Source organism: Pteropus medius, unplaced genomic scaffold, assembly GCF_902729225.1.
Source record: "Pteropus medius unplaced genomic scaffold, Ma_sr-lr_union100, whole genome shotgun sequence".
NCBI classification, from domain to species: domain Eukaryota; kingdom Metazoa; phylum Chordata; class Mammalia; order Chiroptera; family Pteropodidae; genus Pteropus; species Pteropus medius.
In genome coordinates, this window is record NW_024344437.1 from 5,465,205 (window position 1) to 5,490,733 (window position 25,529).

A 25,529-nucleotide genomic window follows, 5' to 3' on the forward strand; every position below is an offset into this window, starting at 1 on the left:
TTCTTTGAGAGATCTACACTGTCCAATACAGTAGCCATTAGGAATAAGTGGCTGTTGAGAGCTTGCAGTGTAGCTGGTCCAAACTCAGCACAAGACACACTGTGTGTGTAAAACACACACCGGATTCCTAAGACTCAGTACAAGAAAAGTATGTAAAAATTTTAATAATTTTTATATTGATTGCATGTTGAAATTAAAATATATCAGATAGATTGGGAAAAATACAATATAGTATTAAACTTTATTTTTTGTGTGTGATTTTTAGTTTTTTTTAATGTGACTACTAGAAAATTTAAACTACGTGGCGTGCATTATATCTCTGTTGGCGAGCCCTGTTATAAATAATATAAAGGAAAGTTTCCAAAACATTAGTAGATTCTAATAATGTCTGTGGAAGACAAAAAAAAAAGAAAGAAAAAAGAAAAGAAAAATGTCCTTAAGGAATTTGAAAACCAGTCCTTCTAAACCAATGCAAAAGGACCTGAGCATTAGTGTGAGCGACCCTCCTGGGTCGGAGGCAGGGTCTGTGTGTGTTGGGCAAAGGCAAATGTGTCAGAAAGTAGCCAAGAGCCTCGGGTGGCCACAGCTGACCGCTCAACTCTACTGTAGAGGTGGCCTCACAAGGTACTATAAGAGCTGCAGGAGTTCCACGGGAATGATCTCTACATCTTAAAAAGTAGGTATGTGAACTGGTGAAAAGCCGAGGATTCCGGGGAGTAGAGCATCAGTGGGAGGGTTAAGAAATGAGCGCGCTTCGCCCCGCTGGACCAGAAGGTTTCACCTTTGCAGCCCGGGCCCCGCCTCCGCATCCGGGGACTGATGTGAGTGACGCCCTCTGATGACTGATGAGTCACCGCCCCGCCCTAAGGCCTGTGAAGACTCAGAGTTAGCATGATGCTCTCACTGTGATTTTTGAATGGTTTCGAGATGTCATTTCTCTTCCGTACTTCTCTGTTTTGTCTGTTTCAGCTCTTTCTCTATTTTGCTCTCTCGGTGTCTGAAATTCTCTCCCAGGGACTAGCCTGGGGCACCAACCTACCTTGCAGTTCGCTTTTCTTGTTGTCAGACCCATTTCTTCACCAATCAGATCATTTTCTATGTGGTTTAGACAATTCAAAAAATATATATCTTTAAGAAATTTATCTGGCGATCAGTCAAATGGCTATGAAAGGGGGCAAAGTTGTAGGTAGATTTATTATACTACTTTATCAAGGGACAGAATGACTTCTCTCTACACCCAAGAAAATTATCGTAGCAAGAAAATCATTTTTAAACAACGTTCATTATTTAACAGTAATTAACAATAAGAAGAAACTAGTCCAACAAATAGGAATGGTTAAATAAGTTATGATAAATTCATGTAGTGAAATTACAACTATTAAAAATCATGCTTTTGAAGATTGACAAAGAAAATACACACAATAAAAATTAATAAAGATAAATAACTATTTACAATATGATCTGATTCTTATGTAAAATGAAATACACAGAATATGGTAATAGTGGCTAACTCAGGGTGGTGAAAGAACAGGTAATTTCTTTTTACATATAGTATCTGATTTAATTTTTTTTTACAATGAATATATATTACTGTTATAATCAGAAAGAATATATACATAAAATAAACTATGATTCCCCAGTTTCCGATTTTGATAAGTTCAATTTTTAAGAGTATCACTAAAAGCTAATCTTTCATGGAAAAAAAAATCATACCACCTCTAAAGATGATACATAATACAGTACAGTGTTTCTTATACACTGTAGCCCCCTATCAGCAAAATTAGTTGTGCCCGATATGATGTCGGTTTATCTTGCCCGATACAGTGTTAGCTCATCTATAAAACAAACACTAGGATCTTTTGCAACTCTAGTGTGATAGGTTTGCCTGTCTGAAAATTAGCAAAACTTATTTAAGGGGCATTAAAGGACAAGACTTAACTCTTTCTGGCAATCGATAGCTTGTTTCAGTGTAAAAGTTCAAATCTAAACTAGTTCAAAGCTAGTTCCACAGAAGTAGCAACAAAGATATAAACTGGCCCTCGGCAATCTCAAAACCAAATTTTCCAGTGTTATCAGATGGAATGCATTTGGACCTATCAAGAATTTTTAAAACTCAAAGAAATTATGGTACATTCTAAAGAACAGAAAGAGGAACTGCTGTTCACAAGATGAGTTATTATTTCCTCCTTATTCTCTCTGGAAAGGTCATCTCATTCATTCCAAGGTCTGCTGCAAAATGAAAGGGTTTATAATCAAATTAATCATAAGGTGGCTCATAATACATACTTTTCTCTCCTTCCCTCCTCCCAGAGCCAATGCATTTCACGATCGGTTGGCACTTCCTGAAGAGCCCAGCATCTCATGAGTCATGTTTATTTTTCTGCAAACATTTAGTGAAAGTCTACGATAAGCAGGCCCTGCACAAGGCCCCAGCAACACAGAGCCCTCAAGGACCTGGGCTTTACAGAGCGTCTTGAAAGTCACATAAAAATATAAAGTTCTGTAATCTGCTCTGCTAAGTATATCATCAACCAGATATCTAAATTAATATTAGCAGCATTTGACAGAAGCGCTGCTTTTAAAAGGAACGTTTCGGCCTAGGGCCCTTTGTCAACTCTCCTACACGCTGACATCTTCCTTTTCAAAGGGAACGTGGTTCAGCAGAGACCAGTGGGCATATCAGGCAGTCGAGAGATAGTTACTTGAGACTCACTTTGTATGCCAACATTTGCAGCTATTACTTTAAGTAAACATTACATTTAAGAATGGGCACATAAAAAAGTATCCTAATCTTGTCACTCAGTTTCTGTAAAAATGTTACAGAGCTGTTTCAATTTGTCATGCTTTTGTTACAGAATGTGTTGCAGTAATGACAGCCCTTGTCGGGTTTTTTGATCCCGCCCTACCCCCGCTAAAGGAACAAATGCAGGCACTATGGACATCATTCAAGATTTTACAATCACTCGTGCTCGTTTCAAAACCCCTGTCATATGCCACAAAGAGGTTTTCTAGCAATCGGATATATGAAATCCATGGTGTCACAACACTGAGAAATGCAATGGTCAACAGCTCATGTGTGCATAATTATTTCAAAATAAATGAACGGGAAAATGTTCAGGACCGTTTGTAACTTCTCCTGCCTTTCTTAGAGTAGTAAAAAATAAGAGAAAGAGAAATAATAAAAGCTAAACAGAGAAAAGCTATGAAGGCCAGCAAAGACTTTCGCGTATGAAGAAAACTGCAGTCGGCACACAGGGTGAATTCTTCTGGACAAAACCCTCCCAGGGTCTCGGGACCCAGGAAGCCGTTGTCGTCAATAATTTTCCTGTAATGTTTCATGGATGGTTTGGGCTCAAACTGATTGGCGGCGTAACGATAGAGGCCAAATTTCGGAGCTGTGCGATCATTAAACGAATAGGCAAAGTATCCACAAAGTTTGATCCCATCCAATACATAGGCTAGAAAAAAACAAAAGGACAGGAGAATAGTCATGAAAATATTTCGCATACAACACTTTACTTTTACATGGCTTTGGTGCATCGGGGAAAATTTCAATACCATTTAATAGAACTTCGGACTAAATTAGACTTAATCAGAAAAGGCTTCTTTTACGGGAAGACAAATAGGCAAATATCAAGATACATACTGCGCTACATTGACCATAGTAGGTTTTATATAATTAAACCTCTGATGAAGTACTTGAGTTAAATCTTCACGTATGTGAAGGGGGTCAGACTGCCGCGAGGCCATCTGAGGATGAAGGACAGGGGGAGACCAGGCTATCACAGGTCCAGAGTAGGTGACAAGGACTTTCGGTCTTCCGCTTTTAGCTAAACTCCTTTATCCCTGGGGAAAATACTAACTCTCTGTAGGACACGTTAGGTGCGGCTAGAAATGAACAGCACTTCTCTCTGGGAAGGTGACAGTGCTTACAGCTGAGAATTTCTAACAGGTATCACGGCCTTGGGTGACACAACCTCCAGGAAGCTGCTTTTGGAGGGGCCTCACCTTTCAGAGCTTCATTTACATAATTGTGCATATAATACACCCTCAAGGCGTCTTGGGCTGCGTGCAGGTCGTCATCTACGCCATTGGAGATGATGTACGTGGGGAGGTCTCCGTACTTGAGCTTCAGCCAGTTCAGGACTTTGCGCAAGCCCCAGGGCACTACTGCCACCTGACCCGGGGAGCTAAGCCAGGTGCTGTCGGTCATTTCTTGCACTTCCAGGTAATCATTGTATTTTCCTGGATCTTCTTTCTCCCAGCCTACAAGGATGGTGGTGTAATGGCTTAAAGCCAGAAAGTCAAAGGAACCGCGGATTAGCCTTTTCTCATCTTCAGTGAAATAAGGTAGCAGGTAATCGTTTCTTTGTGTCAGCCAGTCCCTCATCACACGTGGATAATCCCCAGAGCCGAAAATGGGTTCGGCCAGCCAGCCGATGTCAAATTCCAAGACTCTCTCGGCCACCTCTTTGTCCCTCGGGGAGAGAGGGCAGGCGGGTTCCACCCAGTCGGCCTGCAAGGCGATGGAGATTCGCCCTCTCTGCGAGCGCCGGAACTGCTGGTCGTACAGGCGCCAGGCCAGCGCGTGCGCCTTCAGGAGGTTGTGGCCGGCCCTGTAGGTGAGGTTCCGAGTGTAAGGCTCGCTCGCCGTCACCCAGAGCTTGACGTGGGGGCCGAGCGCTTTAAAGCACAGCCCGGCGTACTCTGCGAAAGCCGGGGCGATGTGGGGGTTCTCCCAGGCGCCGTGCGCAGCCAGGGGCGCGGGCAGCCCTGGGCGCAGGGCCGCGGGTCGCCACAAGGCCACCACCGGGGTGATGTTGGCTCGCACCAGTTCGCTGGCCACGCAGCGGTAGTAGTGCAGGGCCGTGTGGTTCACCTGGGACCGGTTGCCCAGCGGGAGGATCAGGGCCCAGTCCAGGGCGAAGTGGAAATGCGTCGCGTGCGTTTCCTGGAGCAGGGAGACCAGAGGCCTGATGGCAGCGAAGTCGGCGCAGTAGGATTTCCTCTTCTGGGTCACGAGGCCCTGCACCTTAATGAGCCCCTTGCTGCGGTGGACGTCCCACAGGTAGACGCTCGGGTCGGTAAACTGAGACAGAGTGGTGTCGACCTAGGAGGAGCAGAGTGACCATAATTCTGTGACTTCGCCGGAACAGGCCTGGAAAAGTAATTCAGTGCAATTCGACAGCTAGTGAGCAAGCTGAGCAAAACCAGTAACCGTTCTAGCTGAAAATGGAAACAGTTTTTTTGTGAATAGGGAGCTCCCGAAGAAGAAAACATTCCACTTCTATGCGTATTTGTTTTACCTGTACTTCTGTCTACTCCTTGAAGTGTTACTTTATTTAATGCTGAAAAAAAAAAAATCTGGATCTTTTTTTCCTCACTCAGATATGAAACATGCTTGATTCTCACACATCTCCTGTCTGTTAAGGAAGCACAGTATTTTTGGACCTTTTTCTTTTATTATGAAATCACTAATAAATGAAACTTTCAAATTAAAAAAAAAAAAAAACTAGACAAAGATAACACTTAAAGCCTGAGTGAGAGTCAGAAAATTAAATGGTGTTTAAAATTAAATTGTGCTTCTCAAAATCATAAAATTAAACTGTGCTTCTTAAAATCACGTTCGGCACAGGGGTTCGCTCTAGGTCGAGAAGGTACTAAATATGCATAACTGGCCTTTTATTGGCCTGTATTGAACTTAACAAATTCAGTCTGACTGATGGTGGAAAGCAACGGAGAATGTAGAACTAGGGAACAATATTGTCATCCACCGATAACGGGATTTAAAAAAATTTCCCCTGATAAGTTTTCTGTGACGATCATGACAATATAGTTTTCTCAACATCTGACACAGAAGCTTCTAAAACGAACAGAGGTCTTTAGGTAAAGTGGACAAAATCCTCCCTCCGCTTGCAAGCCAGGGAGGGAAAGCAAACTGAAAGGCCACCCCAGGAGCCACTGCCTACGCCTGTGGTCTGCCCGGAAAGAATTCCCTCATAGCAGGTGATGCGAGTTGACCCTCTGTAAAAGCAGGGGTCAGACGAGCCCCAGTTTTACCCGCCTGTTGCCAGCGAGCTCTTGACCCTCCGGGGAAGTCAGTGCTGTGTTCACAAAGGAAAGTTATAAACCACAGCGTGTCAGAGGGAAATGGCCTTTTCTGGAGGACCGTCCTTTGTAGGTCACCCTCCCATGCATTTCTTCTAATACTGAGGGACTGCCGAAAAGCATTTTTCCACCGTGATGCACCCACAAATTGCATGTCTGCCGCTTTGCGAGAGAAAAATTTGCATGCTCTTTTGAAATGTAAGTGTTCATAACTTGAAAGAACTTTTTAGATTATTTTTATAGAACTCTGAGTTCACTAAATTCGTAACTTTTGTAACATAATTTAGTCCATGTGAAAACAAATGCGAGAGACTAGGTATAATTTTGGGAGAAGGGGGAATCTATTTCTTAAAAAGTACTAGACATTTAGAAATGAGTGTTGAGGCAAAATTCTATCTAGCCTCCATCAGTTGGTCGACTTGTTAATAAAAAAGTAAAATAATAAAGCTGAATCAGAAAGAATGGGTATGAAGTATGTATTTAGTGTATATTGAAGAAACTTTCTCCTAATATGACCAATGTTAAAGAAACCCATGTCCCAGTATGTAGCAGGTTCTGGACCCAACTCACTGTGAGCATTAGTGGTTATGGAGAAACACTGTCTGCTGGGAAATTAGGTCCAAGTTCAGTGACAATCCATGTGAAGAAGCCCAAGGTCAGATTTCAGACTCATTGTGTGCTTAGTGGAATATTATTTTTGAAGATTTTCAAGCAAGATGCATGCCTCATTAATATTTTCCAGGAGGGAAAAGATAAATTTCAACGGTTTAAAAGTCTCTTCTCAAAACTTAAATGTAATAAAAGTATAGAGTACTGCTTGTAAGTGAAAACGTATGCGCACACTTCTCAGAACTGCTCTAAAAAAAAAAACAAACAAACTTGTTTTGACTTTGTCAATTAGGAAGTCAGCTCGGAAAGTACACTACCAAAATAATACATAGCTCACGGTGAAAGCAGAAAGAATAAAACAGCAATTGCAGCCTTTTCCCACTAGAGAGCTTCTGGAGAAGTTCAAGTCCAGCGTCTATTGGAGCTGCCTTCCTTTCGTGTTTGGCTGGCTCTGCATAGGAGATGTGGGTGGGGGCTTGTGACCCTGAGCTGATGACGAGAAAGGGAGGGCAGCCTGAGAGGGAAGGTCCCGGGCTGATGAGTGGCTGGCATTAGATCAAATTCTAAAGCAATTGCTTTTAAGGAGTAGAAAAAGCGATTCTGTCTCCATCTCCCTTCCTCTTCACTGCTGTGCTGCTGCATCCCGCCAGAGTTTCTCTTCTCCCTTGAGGAAATAGAATGTGTCCTTAAGACTGTCTTACTCTTTACCAATCCCCAAGGCAAGCACGGGCCTGGGGTGGGGACCGGGGCAGAGGGAATGGACTCCCTTCAATGTATCACTCTGCCCTGAGGTCACACTGTCTGCAGAGATGCTGGCAGGGGTTTCCCCTCACAAAGGACCAAACTGGGAATCACCTGCACAGGCTCAGGCTGCTGTCAGAGGTCGGGGCAGAGCATGAGCCCGCAATGACAAGGGGCGCCAGGCCCAGCAGGGATTGGGGTATAGCGCAAGGCTAAGAGCTGGAATGAGGACCAGGGACCATCCCACTTCAACCTCATCAAAGGGACAGGAGAAGGAGGGACCGTAGAAGTCTTCTGCCCTTGCCGCGCTCCCTCTCTCATTCTCCCTCGCCAGCATCTCTCCTGCCCTTTGGGTCCTACTTGAACCTCACTGTGTACCCCACTTGCAGGAGAGAAATTAGGATGGGAGGCTCCGCGCAGCAGTGGGCTGAGGGGGAAGGAGAAAATACTAAAATCTCCAATCGAACCCTAGAAAACAAATTCCTTTAAACTTAATGAAAATGAACGATATTTAAATTTTAAATAATTACATTCTTATTTTACAATTAAATTAAAAATAATATTGAAGACTAACCACATCGCAGGTGCTTGATAAATATTGGACGATTCTTTGGAAGAACTTCCTTACCAGCTCAATGACTACAGCTAGTCATGGCATTCTGATAATCCAATGACCCACTGGAGCGAGGGTTTTCATCCTCCGCGTATTTTGGCAAGCTTGGGGGGTCCACAGCTATGTCTCAGGAGGGCTCTGCCTAAAGCCCTGACTCAATCTCAGCAGCTTCACTGAGGTCTCAGATAATCTGGACTTCTGAGTTATATCTCATTTATGGAAGAACTCGACTGCTTTAAAAAAAAGCTTGCTTGAAAACCACTGTATTAAAAGAGAGTATTTTATCTTTTAAAAATTCATATGTTTTTAATTTGTTCTCCTTTGGGGGCTGGTTTAAAGTGCAAGGTGAAGCTAGGAAGAGTTTGGGAGAGAAAGGCGCAGCGTTCCAAATTACACCCTTAAGGGACAGTGTTTGGCCAGCCACAGTGACCATGTGTCATGGCAGCCTAAGAAGGAAGCGCTACTTACTAGTGACAGGGCTTGGTGAGACTGCTGATTGGTTTTGTCAGCTGACTTACTTGAATGTAGTTGTCAACAATTCCCCAAGCAAAGGCACAGGGAAATGTCCCTTCTAGGGGTTGATTTTCAGGTAAAGGAGGGAAGCCATTTTTCTCTATCAGCTGTTGGTAGAACAAGGCTGAAGACTTCGGCAACAACTTCTTATCCTGGCTTAGAAAGTCCACGTAGAAGAGTCCGCGCCTGATGCTATAGCCTCGGTGCCACTCAAAGCCGTCCATGAGGGACCACACTGTGTACCCGATGACGTCCACCCCATCCAGCCTGATGGCTGCAAAGGGAAGAGAGGACAAGAGCAAAGTGACCCGTCACTGGACACTCGCCTCAAGATTCGCGAGCATTTGAGGGTCTTACTACTTAAGGAAATAAATTAAGTAGTATGTTTATCGTTTGGCAAACTAATGGCCTTTCTGACGGACAAATGGCTCTAATCGACCTTAGATAACTCTACAAATAAAGATCTTCCCAAATATGCTTATCTCTACTATGTTTTTATTTAGATTATCCTTATTTCCAGTGGGTATTCTTCAGGCCTGGGATGATGTTCCACTTTCTACCCTAGGCTCCTGACATTGTGCCTGCTGCAATAAATGAATAAAGTCTTCAAAAGCATAAACTACTTACTGTTTTCTGTGGGAAAAGTTGATATTCATTTTTCTTTAAAATTGTTTCATTCAGTACAAGCAATAAGAATCCAAAAACAAGTACAGAAAACGAGCTATCCTGGGATTTACTTAGTCCTTAATGTAATCTAAAAATCTTCAGTAATAACTCTGAAACTCAAGTAATTTCATACATTATAACCCAGTTTTTCATTTACAAAATGAGTTTAAAAATTAATTTAAGTTACTCAAGTCCCCAAATGAGAAAGGTGTTCATAAATGCATTCCTACCGTTGCAGAAATGAAATTCTACATTACAATTAAAAACTATAAATTTACATAGTTTATTACAGATCATCTGAAAGATTGTTTTGCCAGTGGATTTGGGCAGGAAATTAGAATTTTATCCCCAATCCTACCTTTTAAGGTTTCCATTATGAATCTTTTGAGGTAATACATATATTTGGCGTCATCTGTCTTAGTGGTCTCTGAGACAAACCAGCCATTTTCCACAATAAATATTTGAGGGTGGTTATATTCCAGGTCAATCCAGGAAAGCAGTTGCCTCAGGCTAGAAGATTCTAATTGGCGGAACTTCATGCGAGGGTCCAATAGTTGAAAACTCAAGATTGGGCCAAAAGAAAGAGCAAAAAAGTCAGCTGTTCCCTTGATGAACTTTTTCTCAGATTCAGTAAAAGTAGGTAAAAGAGATGAAAGATTATTCTTCATGCTCTCTGGGTAGTCACCATCAATGAATATGGGTTTGGCAAACCAGCCTAGTACAAAGTCAAGAGATTTCTGACATTCTTTGATGCTGTGGTTCGTCATTCTTCGAGGACTGACCCAGTGGGAACTTAGGGAGATGGACACCTGGCCCCCCTGAGTTGGACGGAAAGAAGTATTGTAGAGATGCCAGGTTTTGGCATGAGCCTATAAAGAGAAAAAACCATGGTGAATGTATTTCTGATCGTGAGAGAAATATAATACATATTTGAATTCCCAACCCTAGTTGTATCTGTTTCTCATCAAACCTACCCTAATGACTAACCCCACAATGTAAAAGTCACCTGGAACCAATAAATTATTTCAGAGGTCGATCAGCCTTGAGCGAGCTGCTTACCATGACTGGAATTATTTCCATCGTTTTTCAGCAGCCAGTGAAAAACTCGGAATTTCTGGCATTGAAGGTGTAGTTATTATTCATAATTTGAAAAATTCATTAAATAAGAATTTGTTATACTATCTTACTAGTTAATTGACTTTGGATTGTGTACTTTTTAATTAATGAAAAGAACCAATCCCGAATACGTGATCACACCAGGAACTTCGAAATAGGATTATATGTTTTTTATCCTAAGAGACTGGGAGTTTTCAAGATGACTCAAGTTGTTGAGAGTCAATTTAATATTTTGTATTCATCTCTCATAGTTAAAATTCTAACTCATGTTCTCACAATCTTTGTTCTTCCCTAAGAAGAATCAGTGCAATAAATTAAAGGACTAACTCCAATATCTAACATTGGCCCGCCCTCCAGAACTTTGGGACAGAACTGACTTCTCACAGGACCCAGGATTCAAGGTACAAGCCAAGAGCAAAAAAAAAAAAAAGAAGAAGAGAAAAGAAAAAGCACCCAAATACAGCTTTGAAGAGATCTGATATCCACACTTAGTCAGCACTCAGCCCAGAGTTTTCGACAGCAATGAAAATGAAATGGGCTTTGCTTCCATAAAACCAACGTTATGGTCCTGTAAAATCTTACTGAATTCTGATGTTTTATTTTCATTCGTTTTCCTTTTGTTTACAAAGAATAGTGAGGATGGCAGGGTTTTTCCTCCCTTACTTAATGAATTAGGTTTCTCTTTACTTTTGAATTCCTTGATTTTCTCTCTCCATTTTTCTAAGAATACAAGTGCTGTTTTTATTAGCCTTTTACTCCTCTCATACATTCTCTTTAAAAACTCGCTTCTAATTCTTCTCCAAAATGATCATGCCAATTTCCACTCCACTCCCTGGGCCAGAAGAAGCTCTTTCACTCCATATGCCTAATATACTCTTCATTTTTCCTAAATATTATTCTTGTGGTTCATTTTAGTGTATTTGTCCAAGAATGGCCTCATCACTATTCTTAACTGTTCATCAGAATAAAATAGTTTGTTTACATTTTAGTTCCTTAGTAAATATCTATGTTTAACTTCACCGAATGCATTTTTTTCATGACCTAGAATAGTTATCTATATGCTAACAAGAAAATGGAGAATAAAATGATGACCTAAAGAATAGTGACATCTGCCCATGTGAATAAGAAATTGGGGCTGAATCGTGTGACTCCACAGGCTTTGTGATGTCTCCCATCCCTCTGTCTTCCTTTCCTTTGCCACCTCTTATCTTCCCAATCTCAACTGGCAAGAAATATCATCCTGACATTTCACAGAAAAGAAAGGGAGCAGTTCATGCTGGTACTCAGGACACCAGACCAGGGGACTTTCCTAATTTGACCCAGTGGAAGCCTAGGACAGTCACATCCTACATCTAACAGACACACCCCCTACGGACAAGTGCTGTGATGGGTGAGCAGAGGGGGCAGGCAGGAGTGGTAGCGACCGAGAACTTCATAATCTGGGTTAGTTTTGCAGGTAAGTGAAGTCCGAGTCATACGATAAAATTGTCTACTATCACAGACCACTCTTTTAACCTTGAGTTTGAGAGCGTCAACATGGCTGAGAGAGGGATGGGCAAGGAAATGAATGGCCTGGTCCATAGGGAGATCCACACGTGGTCTTTGATATCAGATAAAATTCCTGCTCCATCACTTTTAGTCGTGTGCCTTTGACCACATTACTTAACCTGGGCAGGTAAGACTAACCTTCTTGGGTCTCTCACAGGGCTGTCATGAGGATTAAATGAGATAATTTCTGTAAAACACCTAACAGAGTTTGTATATGGTAGGGTCTCCATGAATGTTTATTCCTTCTGACCCTAAGGGATGAGCAGACAGCAAAGGAAGACATTGCAGGTAAGGAAAGACCCCCATAAGGAATTCAGCCCATAGCAATAATGTGATATAGTGATATGACCTGGGGTTTAGATTACAAGAGATGAGTTTGGATCCTAAATCTTCCATCATTGGGATAAGCCTCAATTATTTCTCTGTACAAGTGAGAATAGCATCTATTCTCCTGTAGGGATGTTGCAGGGATCAAATGACATAATGCAAGCCAAAGTGTCTATCAAGTTGTTGATTATTTTAGAGAACAATAAATTTGCAGCATTGGAAAGTATGGTTAATTTTATGTGTCAACTTGAGTGGGCTGAAGGAATCACAGATAGCTGGTAAAACATTTGTCCAGCGTTTAGCTAAGCTACTTCATGGTGCTGCTGCCTCAGAATCCATTTTGTCTGGCCAAGTAGCCAGTAGGGACCTTAAACTGCCACTAGTCCCCATGTGAGTGTGTGCCCTAGATAGCAGCCTGCAGAGTCATAAGAAAATGTAAGTTCCTGATGCAACTTTCCTAACAGCCCTGTCATCAACGGTCACCCCTGCCTCCCAGCCCCTGTATCCCTTATGCACCCTTTAGATAAGACCCTTGTGGGGTTTACCTAAACCCCTATTTTTGTTTGAATTGACCAATTCAGCCCTAGCCCAGGAACCTCAAAGCACTCTATCCACAGATCCTAATAAAGGCCCATGTCCCAGGTCCTGTCCCTCTCTCTGTCTCTGCTTTGACATCCCAGTGTGGCCCCATGAGGCATGCCATGTACTTCCTCTAGAACCTGTGAGTGACTAACTTCTCCATTTCAATTTCTCTTGTGGTCTATTAAACCGGGGCTCAGTGCAGCACCTTGTGCTTCATGCAACAAATGTTAATTTAACAAAACCACGGCCGAGTGATTTCTGGGTGTGTCTGTAAGGGTGTTCCTGGAAAAAATGTGCATTTGAATTGGTAGACTGAGTAAAGATCACCCTCCGGGAGGTGGGTGGGCATCGTCAAAGCAAGGACCTGAATAGAACAGAAAGATGAAGGAAGGATGAACCTGCTCTCTGACTGGGCTGGGGGCGCCCATCTTCTGTCATCTCTGGTCACTGGCACTCCTGGTTCTCTAGTCTTTCAGCTCAGACCCAGACTTATACCATTGGCTTCTCTGGTCTTTGGGTCTTCAGGTGTAGACGAGAACTACACCATCAGCTTTCCGGGACCTCCAGCTTGCAGACAGCAGGTCATGGGACTTCTCCGTCTCCATAACCACATGAGCCAATACCTCATAATAAGTCTCTTTCTATATATCTATATTTATCCTATTGGTTCTGTTTCTCTGGAGAACACTGACTAATATAGAAAGCATCTTAGTTATCATTTGGCTTAACCACTCGCCCTACTCCAGACCCCGCACTGAATCTGTCTACAGCGGCCCCAGATGGAGGTCATTCCATTCTCCGGAGGTCTCTTCACCCCCATTGCTAAAAGAGGTTTTGTAGGATTGTAAGTGGCATAATTCTCTTCATTTTACTTATCTCTCTCTATGTATTTTTTTCATTTTCTACCATACACATGTATTGCTTTAGAACAAAAACACTTAAAATTCAAAACAGAAAAATAGCTCATATGAGTTGGATGCCAGGCCCTGCTTGACCTGTCCGTGATGGTTATTTGAAAGCCATGAGCTAATTAATCCCGGCCAGACTGCCCTCTAACCTGCCCCACAGTCTCCTCTCAAATCCTGACTCCCAGGCATGTTGAATGCTACGTGAAGTTCTGAGATCTTCGAAGCTGCCATACTTTCACAGGTGCAGCTCTTTCAAAACTCAGCTCAGACATCACCACCTCCAGGAAGTCTTCCCTGACATCTTCCCTCTCTCCATGCTTAAATGTCTGTTTCATGTGTCTCTACTGCTGGCCTCTCAAAGACCTTAACTACAATATATTGCATTTATTTGTCTAGATTGCGGGTGTTTTGAAGGCATTGATTAGGACTTTTCTTTCTCTATTCTCAGATTCCAGCAAAGTGTCTGAGGGCAGAGTAAGTATTCGATAAGCAGATATGGAGAAATGCAGGCTGCCATTAAGAACCATATCAACAAGTCAGATACAGAAGCAGTTTTCTGAGACAGAGCAGCAAAACTCTCTGGTCGTATTTCATTTATGAGACCTTAAAAAGAGGACTTTCAGGCACACATCATCAAAAAAAATTAATTAGAAGGAATTAAGCATGATAGGCCTCTGAGAATAATACTGTGTTGCCTCAGAATACACTAATGATCCAGTTTGGGGCATAAGACACTCTGGTACATGATATGCTCCTCACTTCCTTTGCAGCCTCAATGCAGATTTTGAAATCTCAGATCTGAAAAGTCTAAAAAATATATATAGATCTTATATTTCTTTCTTCCAATCAGCTAGTATCACCCAATTTTGGAAGTCAGGTAAAATAGTCTGAATTTCATAGCACATTTTCATTCTGTCCAAATCGTAAGCTCCATCTCATTTACCTATTTATATCTTTCCCAGAGCCAGACACAAAGTTTCTCACAAATGAGGCATTTAAAAACAGTGAAGTGAGCTCCATGTCCATTTCGGCTTTCTGCGTGGCCCACATTTAAGACCTGGGTAAGGGACACGAAGCCCAAATAGCACACAGCAGTATGGCTGAGCTACGGCAGAGATCAGAGGTAAGAGCTGAAGCACGTCAATAACTTGAAGAGAAGAAAGTTGTGCCAAGGAAGGGCCCAGAACTCTGCATGGGGATTTCGTGAGAGTCTTTGGCTAAATAGGCACAAGGTGAGACTCTTTGAGGTTTAACAAAGAGCACCTGCCACAGGTCTGAGAGATGAAAATCAAAGGTTTTGCAGGGCTGGGAAACATTGCAATTTAAGATAGCCACAGTAGAGAAACATGCATGGTCGAGCACTTCAGATATTCAGCTGAAACCCAAGAAGGTCACACCTGAAAAGGAAGGACAAAACTGAAATAGACCAGATCTAACAAAGACTAGATTCAACCCTGACGTGTTTAAAAGAATCCTCTGGTAATTAAACTGCCTGGCCGAACAAAATAGCATACCCTTTAAAGGAAAACAATATAAACCAGATTCTCTATCATGTGTCATTTACATTGTCCAGGGGATAATAAAATAAAAAATTACTAGACATTGAAAAGGAAGGAAATAAAAAACTATACATTGTTTTCTATATATAAAAGAAGGAAAATGAAAACTTTAATTTAAAAAAAAAATAGCATTCTAAAGAAACAGAAACCAAAGCCAAGATGACTTAGGATTTTAAGAGAGTTTTTACAAATATGTTCGAGGACTTCAAGGAAAAGATAGATATAAAGAGTGAACGTATGGGAAATAACAACAGAGAAATGGAAACAAAAGAATACATGAAAATTATAGAACTGAAAAGTAAAGTATATAAAATGAAAATGTTATTCAATGGGATTAACTATATTAATTCTATGCAAAATATATGATAAGAATAAATAATATAACCTCTAAAGAAACCATAAAAATATAGTAAAAGTTATATTTAAAAAGCCAGCAGAATCATAAAAATAAAATACTAAGAAATATTTGATTCACTAAAAAGTATCCGTAAAGAAACAAAAAACCGATAGGACAAATAGAAAACAAATAGCAAGATGGTAAACATAAACCCAGTCATATCAATAATTACTCAAATAAAAATGCACTAAATGCTCTAGGTAAAAGACAGATACTCTCAAACTAGATTTTGAAAAAGTAAGCTTCAATTACATTCTGTGTATATGAAATACACTTTAAACATAAAATCTCAGCTAGACTCAAAGAAAAAAGATGGAAAGAAATAGATCAGACATGTGATAAGCATAAAAAATTTGGCATGGGCATATTAATGACAAAATAGACTTCAAGACAAGAAGTGTTACTGGAGGTAAAGATGGATAATTCTTAATGATAAGAGGGTCAATTCATCAAGAAGACATATTCTAAATACAATGATATCAGAGCTTTAAAATACATAAAGCAAAAATTTACAGAATTTTTAAAAAGTAGACAAACTGACAATTCAAGTTGGAGATTTTAACTCCCCTCCCAGTAACTGACTGAAGAAATAGCAAAAAAAAAAAATTACTAAGTATATAAATTGACTAAATAATACTATAGACCAAATTGTCCTAATTGACATTTAAGTCAACACTACACTAAACAATACTTTCAAGTTGTACATGAAATGTTTATGAATATAAACCACATCCTGGAGCATAAAATGAATTTCAAGAGATTGAATCAGTAATGAAAAAACCTCCCCAAATAAGAAAAACCCAAGGTAAGTGGCCTTAATAATAAATTATCCCAAACAAGCAAAGAAGAGCTAACACCAAACTCTCTCACACAAAGCTGCAGACCAATATCTCTTATAAATATAGACACACAAAAAAACTCCAGAAATATTGACAAAACGAATCTAGCAGTATATTAAAAGGACTATAAACCACAATCAGGTGGGATTTACCCCAGGGATGAAAGGGTGGTTCGACATATGAAAAATCAATCAATGTAATACATCACTGTAAAAGAAAAATTCCAAGTTTTTTTCTTACTGTGTAAAGAAAAACCCAGTTCTTCCCTACTATGTATTTCTTCTCCGTAAGTCTCTTACTACTCCCACAAAACACTTCACATCTGACCTTTCAGGTCACCAAATGTGTGGAGGTTTTTCCCACATCGAGCAATTCTATGTGACACCGGCCGGGTGTCCTACAACTTAACTCAATTCTGACACTGTCTACTAAGAGATAGCGTCATATCCCACAGATTAAGGTCTCAGTCCCGTAAGATTCTTCCCTGACACACACACACACACACACACACCCCAGACGCCAGTCTCAAGCTCAGCCTGTGCTTCTGACCAACGAGCTATAGAACAGAGGTTCCCATGACCCCCTCCTCAGATTCACCTAATTTGCTAGAGCAGCTCACAGAACTAAAGGAAATGCTTATTTACACTTACCAGTTTATTAAAGATGTATGTGATAAAGGACACAGATGAACAGTCAGATGAAGAGATACACAGGATGAGGACTTAAGCACAAGAGCTTCTGTCCCCATGGAGTTGGGGTGTGTCACCCTCCCAGCGTTCACCAGCCTAGAAACTCCCCAAAGTCCCTACTTTCGGGTTTTATGGAGGCTTCCTCATGTAGTCGTGATTAGTTTTTAACTCCGTTTCTAGACCCTCTCCTCTCTCTGGATGATGGGAATGCGAGACTGCAAGTTCCAAACTTCTTTTTTTTTTTTAATTTTTGTTGTTGTTGTTGTCTATCACCACACACCAAAATTAATTCAAAATGGATTAAGGACCTGAATATCAGACCTGAAACAATAAAATGCATAGAAGAAAACATAGGAACTAAACTCAGGGACCTTGGACTTAAAGAAGATTTTATGAATTTGACCTCAACGGCAAGGGAAGTAAAAGCTAAAATAAATAAGTGGAACTACATCAAACTAAAAAGCTTCTGCTCAGCAAAAGAAACCACCAACAGGTAAAGAGACAATCATCCGAATGGGAAAATATATTTGCAAGCAACGCCTTCGATAAGGGCCTAATATCCAAAATATACAAAGAACTCATACAACTCAATAATAACAACAAAAAACAAATGATCCAATCAAAAAATGGGCAGAGGACCTGAACGAACACTTCTCCCTAGAAAATGGCCAACAAATATATATGAAAAGATGCTCAACATCGCTAGCTATTAGGATAACGCAAATCAAAACCACAATGAGATGCCAGTTCCAAGCTTCTAATCATGGCTTGGTCTTTGTGGTGACCAGGTCCCCATCCAGGTGCCCACCCAGAGTTGCTTCATTAGAACAAAAGACGCTCCCAGTGTCCTTGTCACTTAGGAATTTACAAGCGTTTTAAGAGTCCTGTGCCGGGGCTGGGGGTCAAAGACAAATATTAGAACAAGAGATGCTCCTAGTGTTGTTATTGGTTAGGGAATTGCAAGGGTTTTAGGAACTCTGTGCCAGGAACTGGGGGCAGAGACCAATATATGTAGTTTCTTTATCTCACCGTCACATTGATAGAATGTAGGGGGTGACACCATATATGATCATCGCAATGAATGCAGAAAAAGCATTTGGCAGGGGCTAAAAGTCTTTCATGACAAAAATCCTAAAAAAAAAAAAAAAAAAAAAAAAAAAAAAGAAAAGGAAAACTAGGAGTAGAAGGAAACTGTCTTAACACAATAAGAGACATTTTTTTAAAAAAACCCATTGCTAACTTCATACTCAATGGTGAAAGCCTGAATACTTCTCCCCCTAAGAAAAGGATCAAGATAGGGATGCCTACTTTCACTGATGTTCTCCCTCAGTGCACCGGATGCTCAACCAGATCAAACAGGCAAGAAAAGAAAGGACACCTGAGTTGGAAAAGAAGTCAAACTACCTCTATTTACAGATGATATGATTTTACATAAGAAAAATGCTAAAGAATCTCTCTACCAAAAAACTATTAGAGCTAATAAGCACGGAAAAATTGCCAGGTACAACATCAAAACTCAAAAATCCATTGTATTTCCATACAACAGCAATGAACAATCCGAAAAGAAAATTAAGAAAATATTTCCACTTATAATAGGTTCGACAGAAAATGAAATACTTAAGAATAAATTTAACCACTCTCACAGCTTTTATTTACATTATGCTGGAGATCCTACCCAGTGTAGTAAGGCACATCAAAGAAATGAAAGGCATGTTGATTGAAAAGGAAAATAAATAACTCTATTATTCACAGAAAATATGATTGTCTATATAGAAATCCTAAAGAATCTAAAAATAAATTATTAGAACTAATAAGTGAATTTAGCAAGTTAATAGAATACAATGTCAATGTGCAAAAATCACTGTATTTTTATATGTGAGCGATAAACATTTGGAAAACAAAATTTAAATATAATACCACTTACAGTAACACCAAAATCATAAAATACCTAGGAATGATTTAATAAAAGTAACAAAATTTGTACAAGACTGCTAATGACATCTACATATTATTACTAAGAAAAATGAAAGAAAACCTAAATAAATGGAGAGAGAGACCATTTTTATGGATTGGAAGACTCCATAGCATTACGTCATCCATTCTCCCCAAACTAATCTATAGATTCAACAACATCCCATCCAAAATCTCGACAATTTTTTTTTTTGTAGAAATTGGCAGGTTGATTCTAAAATGGATATGACCGTTCAAAGGAATAGAACAGTTGAAATAACTTGAAAAGAGAAGAACAAAGTCAAAGAATTCATACTACTTGATTTCAAGATTTACTATAAAGCTATAATAATATAATGTGATATTGGCATAATGAGAGACAAATAGATTGAAAGGAAAGAATAAAGAATTCAAAAATAAACTCATGGCCAATTGATTTTCAAAAAATGCATCGGGGTATCTATATGGCAAAAGGAAAGCTTTCTTAAAAAATAGTCTGCCATTTGGAAAACGTATGAGAAAAAAAATGAACCCAGCCTTACATCTTGCAAAAAAATTCATTTGAGACAGACTGCATATCCAAACGTAAAATCAAAAACTACAAAACTTATAGAACAAAACATAGCCTCTTGATTTTAGAGTAGAAAGATTTCTTAAGTCACAGAAAACACTAATCGTAAAAGAAAAGAATGATCGCTTGGACTTCATCAAAATTAAAATCTGCTTTTCAGAAGGTAACAATATGAAAAGACAAATCACCGAGAGGAAATATTAAAAATATGTATACTGACAAAAGGATTATATTAAAAATAAATATAGTAAGCCTACCAATCAATAATAAAAGAGAAACGACACCCCTCCCCACCTCAAACAAAAGATTCAAATAGATTTTTCACAAAAGCATCTACACCAACGCTAAACATCAACATTGTCAGGGAAATGTCAATGAAAACCACAAGGAGCCATCACACCCATTCGAATGCCTACGATTAAAAAGACCGATGAGAAAATCTGACGTAGAGGAAAAGCAACTGGAACTCCATACGTTGCTGGTGGGAGTATAAATAGGACCATCACTTTGGAAAACTCGCTGGCAGTTTCTTACAAACTGAACAGCCTTCTCTACTTCTCAGCAATTCTACACACAAGAGAAATGGCAAGGTGAGTCCACAAAAAGACTTATATGACATCAAGATGAAAACTTAAAAAAATGATTTGTTCAAGGAGGCTTATAGCAGCTTTATTCACAATAGCAAAACACTGAAAACAACACAAATGTCCATCAGGAGGAGTATGTATAAACACCGCGGTCTGTGTGTACGACGTAACAGTACTCCGCAATAAAAAGAACGAACCGGTGTTTCACGTAACGAAATGAATTAACCTCTAAAATATCATGGAAAGCAAAAGAACTAAGACTCAAAGAATGCACGCATATGGTTGCATGATTACATTTACATAAAGTTCAAAAATCATTCCATGGTGATAGATTTGTGAGGAGGAGGGTGGAAACAATCAAGGACAAGAGAGAAAGTACAAAGTAAGGGATTAGGGAAGACACGGGATCAAATTATGTTTAGGTCCTCATGAGTTTGACATCTCAATGAAGATGCCTAGTCTGCAGCTGGGCATAGGATTCTAAAGTTGGAGAACACGTGAATGGTGTTAATCATTAAAATAAATTTCAGAGGTAATACTGAATGGGTTGCTTTTTGCTATCATTTCTTGGATTTTTTTAAAAAATTGAAATGGAATAGTTCTTAAAGGATTAACTTAATCCTAGAAATAATCTTAATTAAATTGACTGAGACCAATGATTAAACAACTGAAATACAGCCCATAAACGGAAAATAATTCTACAATTCATTTGCATATACTCCCTAGCAAAGGAGTGTCCCCGAGATGTTGTTTTAGTTCTGAATTAAAGGTGCTCTATTTCAATGTCACAGGACTAGACAAATTCCAGAGAGCACTGGAGAATCGCTTTTTCATTCTCTTCTTGGCATCCTCTTACAAGTTCAAGAACAGTAACACAATTACATGTCTAAGGGCTTTCTTAAAAGTCGCTGCTACCCTGTGTTGTCAGCCAACTGTTCCAACTAGTCTAATACCCGTGTTCGAAGACCAAATTATTCCCTTTATTTCTATCAGCACAGCTTCGTGGATTATAAACTGTAATTCCTCCAGATGGAATTTCAGGCAGCCTCACACAAAATAATCATCTAATAGAGCACATGATGATTTCCCCCAAAATAGCCATCTATAACTTCTATCCACAAAAATGACGAGTACTCTCTGTGCACAGTTCCTTAAAGCTTGCTCGGGACCTGCTGTTGTCACCCAGGTGCTACCCTGTGCCCAGCCTCGTGTCTACAGTCCCCGACGCCTTGTCAACTAAATAGATGGAAATAGGCAGTACCTGAGCCTGCCTACATTTGCTCTTCTTAGCAAATGAAATAAGTAGAATTATTTTTAGCTCTTGTGCCAAGTCACACGGCCTCCCACAAATTAACAGGAAGGACCAGTACAGTTTCCACATCGATGTGGATCTCATCACTGCCCAGCCCAGCCCTGCTGTTACAAGCAGGACAATTTCTTATTATCACTCACAAGACGGTACCGACCTTGGATGACGACCTATCAACCCTGAAATAGCATTCCGCTCTGCCTCTGTTATCAACAACGCTCTCTGCCATTTTGGACTTGTCTCCTCGAAGAAGCGATCCCTAAGTAACCTCGCTTACTCTTAGTGTTATTTCTTCCGGTTATTCACTGAAAAATGCTCACTCCTTCCAAATGCAGCTCAATTCTCATCTCCCCTGTGAAGCTTTGTTTGGCTCCCCAGACACATTTAGACATTCCGTGCACATATGCAGGAGGGTGGATGTCATACTTCTTCATAGTTCTTTGTAAATTGGTGTTTTTTCATCAAAACTGTACACTCTCCATCAGTGACAGAGATGAATATAAAGAACCTGAACATCTAACATGAGCTTATTCATTTATTTATTCTTTTAGATAAAAATTTTTTGAGTAGCTACTATGTGTCAGTCCTAGTTCTTAGATTAGTTGAAATAATCTAAAAGGCCAACTACAGGTATTTCTTCTTGAGTTGAAATAACTCAGGAAGAAGGGATTAAATGGAAAAAATCACTAGCTACAAATAATCATGGGCAGTATTACCAAATATATGGAGTCATATGTGTGTATGTATATATACATATATATATTATATCTATATATGTATAAAATAAATATGCATAGGACAGGCTTTTGAAGAATTTGTACCAAAAGGATAATAGTAGTTGTCTCTATTGAGTGGGACTATGGACATTTTTTATGTTGTTCCACTCCTCTGATTCTCTGACTTTTATGTAATAAGCATGCGTTGCTTTTATAATAAGAAAAAATAACTAACAATAAAAGTAACTGGAATTTTCCAGTTTGGGGAATTTTCTACTTCAAATTATTGACTACATTATTTTTCTAAGCTGATGACGTTTGCCATGCTTGTTTAGCTATTTTTCACCTTTTGCACAAGGATGAATGACACAGATTGTTCCAACTAATTCAGTCCCTCGCTATTCAAAAATTATTTGTTGATTTACTAATCTCCTATTGTTACACATTTCAGTTGCTTCAAAATTTCTCAAATAAGAAAGAATAGTTTCTTATTTTAACCTGATAATTTCTGAAAATAATGTTAGAACTGCTTAAAAGACTCCTGGAAAACCAAAATTATTAATACCAAAAGTCTAGTAAGTCTAGATTTTCAACCAAATGGTCTAGCTGACAAAATTATTCTCCACCAAAATATTTTTAAATAAGTTGCATTTCATCAAGTCATCTGGACCTCTCAAAATAAAAACAAAAACAAAAACAAAAACAAACAAACATTATAAATCTATGTGTTAAGCCAAACAGTTGAGACCTCTTTTCTAGCTTGTGCCACATCTCAGGTAGATGGGGCAGGGAGCAAAGAGCCTTTACGACACCCTTCATAGTGGAATTTGGTTGGTACTTGGGGAGACCAATGGAGTATCTAAGTATGGAAATTATATTTAAAGACACAGATTTAACAATTTACTCAATATTGTGAAAACAACGCTACCAGCTAATCAGAGAAAAGTCTTAATAGTTTGTGGCTTTGGGAAAATAAGTTTACAATAATTCGGGACCAGAATATGACAAATTTTGAATGTAAAATTATTTGCATTTAATAGATGATAACAGGTTAGCATAAATTTCTGAGGCTTTGATCAAAATCATTAATTGCAGAATGGATTAAACTGTAAACAGCTGGCTGCTGAAAATTGGAATGATTCTGACAAAATGTAAATGTGATTTAGGTCCTGGACAAAGGTGATGACTACGGGAAAGCAAAGAAAAAGGAAGCTCCGAGAGATATTTATGAGGCAGAATGGAAAGAGCGTGGTATATGAATTACACATCGCTCACGCTGGGTTGAGCTGTACTGAACATTTCTCCCGGTCTCATCTGGCTGACCTAGGATGGTGTTGGCTGGGACAACTGGGAGGATGTCCCATCCTCCCGTGGACCAGCCTGTGCATTTTCTCATGGCAATTGTGGAGGAGCCAGAGACCAAGCAGAAAATCACAAGCATTTTCTCAGTGTCTACCAGCATCATGACGGCTAACATCCCGTGGTCTACAGTAAGCCACAAAGCTAAGCCCAGTGTCAAGGATGGAACTGAATGCAAACACAGAGTAGAAATCACTGCAACGTTACACGGCAAAGGACATGGGTACAATGAAGAGATGATGAAATTGGGGCCTTTAATTCAATCAGTCTACATCATGTTGTAATTGACTAGATCTAGAGTAAAAAAGAAAGTGTTGAAGATCACGGCTCGTGTGTAGCACAAAGTTAGACGAAAAGAAATGAGTCGGCCTGAAGAGGTGAAGACATTTGCTGGATCTATAGATCCGAAAACCTTTATTGATTTCTAAACGTGACCAGTTTGATAGATGGCTTGGTTCCCATGCCAAGAAATTTAAACTCATTTACTCAACAAATATTATCGAACACCTACTATATGTTAGACACATAAGTGCTGTGAATACAGGAATGAACAAAGTCCCAGGCTTAAATGTATGCCATTACTTACTGCATACATAACACAGAAAAACTGACCTCCAGGGTACCCTAAAAGACACTCAGAAAGAAAATATAGGATCCCGATATTCAGACCTCTCCACCCAGATCCAATATATTGGGATGTTCCATATCATAACATTTTGATTTCAAACTTTTATTAAGATCTTCCCGGTAAAGCCAATTGTTGCACACAATCGTTAAAACTCTTCATTATTCTGTCCTATAGAACTAAGTTTGAGTCAGAGCCCCTCTAGAAATCACAAGGAACTATAGCATATTCTGGTTTTGAGAAATAGATAATAAGTTAGGTAATAATTTTTTTTTACTGGTAAAATATATACGACATAAAATTTACTCTTTTAACCACTTTTAAGTGTACAATTTGATAACTGGCGTATTAAGCATCTGTTTGTTTTGTACTATCCTACTAAGTTCTGGAAACACAGAACTCCCGAGAAATTTTTAGCTACCCATTGGGTTTATAGGAAAGCCGTCAAAATGAAAGTACATTGGTTTCTCTTCTTCTACTTCAAGTTGAATGTCCCATGCCAGGCCGATGAGGCATCTTCCCTGAGACTGTTCTGCTGGAGTGAAGGCAAGGGTCTCTTCTAAGTGCATGTAGAGTTGTTTACGCGGGAAGAGACCCTCTGCCTCTGACCCGACAACTTGCACGCGTGCACGCGCGCGTGTGCTCGTGCACCCAGTGAGGGGGAAAGATTGCCTTCCTTGATGGTAATGATGACTTGTAAGTCCAATTCCTAAAGTCCGTAGGGCTCTTTCCCAATTCAGTAAATTACTTCAGTGTCCTTCTTTTTATTGATAGATTGATTGATTGATTGATTGATTGTTTTTTTAGGCAAGGCAACCCTTGGTCGACCTCACAGATTGCAAGGACCTTATCAGTTTACAATCTCTTATTTATTTTTTATTTTTTATGCCTACAGCACTTGGTCTTCCTAGGTGGTCTCCCATCCAAGTACTAACCAGGCCCGATCCTGCTTAGCTTCCGAGAACAGTCAGGATCGGGCTCGTTCAGGGTAGCATGGCCATTGACTTCTGTGTCCTTCTAATAAAGGTCTTTTTACTCCTTAATTATTTGGGGTTGGCCATTTGCAAATATAGAATTTCTTAATATACATATAACCACAATTGAGATTCCATAAGAACGCACTCGGGTTAAAAGGCATGCTTTTACAACTAGGCAAAATAAAGGCCAAGGTAGATTTTTAAAATTATGGCATAATTT

General features: G+C 39.6%; 1 protein-coding gene and 1 pseudogene across 1 annotated transcript in view; both read right to left on the minus strand.

Moving 5' to 3' along the window:
• Positions 1-1,175: 1,175 nt before the first annotated feature.
• Positions 1,176-25,529, minus strand: part of KL (klotho) — a 45,336-nt gene continuing 20,982 nt past the window's right edge. Inside the window, exons 2-5 of the mRNA XM_039873032.1 lie at positions 9,609-10,119; positions 8,590-8,858; positions 4,009-5,110; positions 1,176-3,458 (exon numbers count right to left, since the gene is read on the minus strand). Of these exons, the coding sequence (XP_039728966.1) occupies positions 3,115-3,458; positions 4,009-5,110; positions 8,590-8,858; positions 9,609-10,119 (2,226 nt within the window). The 3' untranslated portion in view covers positions 1,176-3,114. The remainder of the gene's footprint in view (positions 3,459-4,008; positions 5,111-8,589; positions 8,859-9,608; positions 10,120-25,529) is intronic.
• Positions 25,219-25,337, minus strand: LOC120610709 (uncharacterized; annotated as a pseudogene).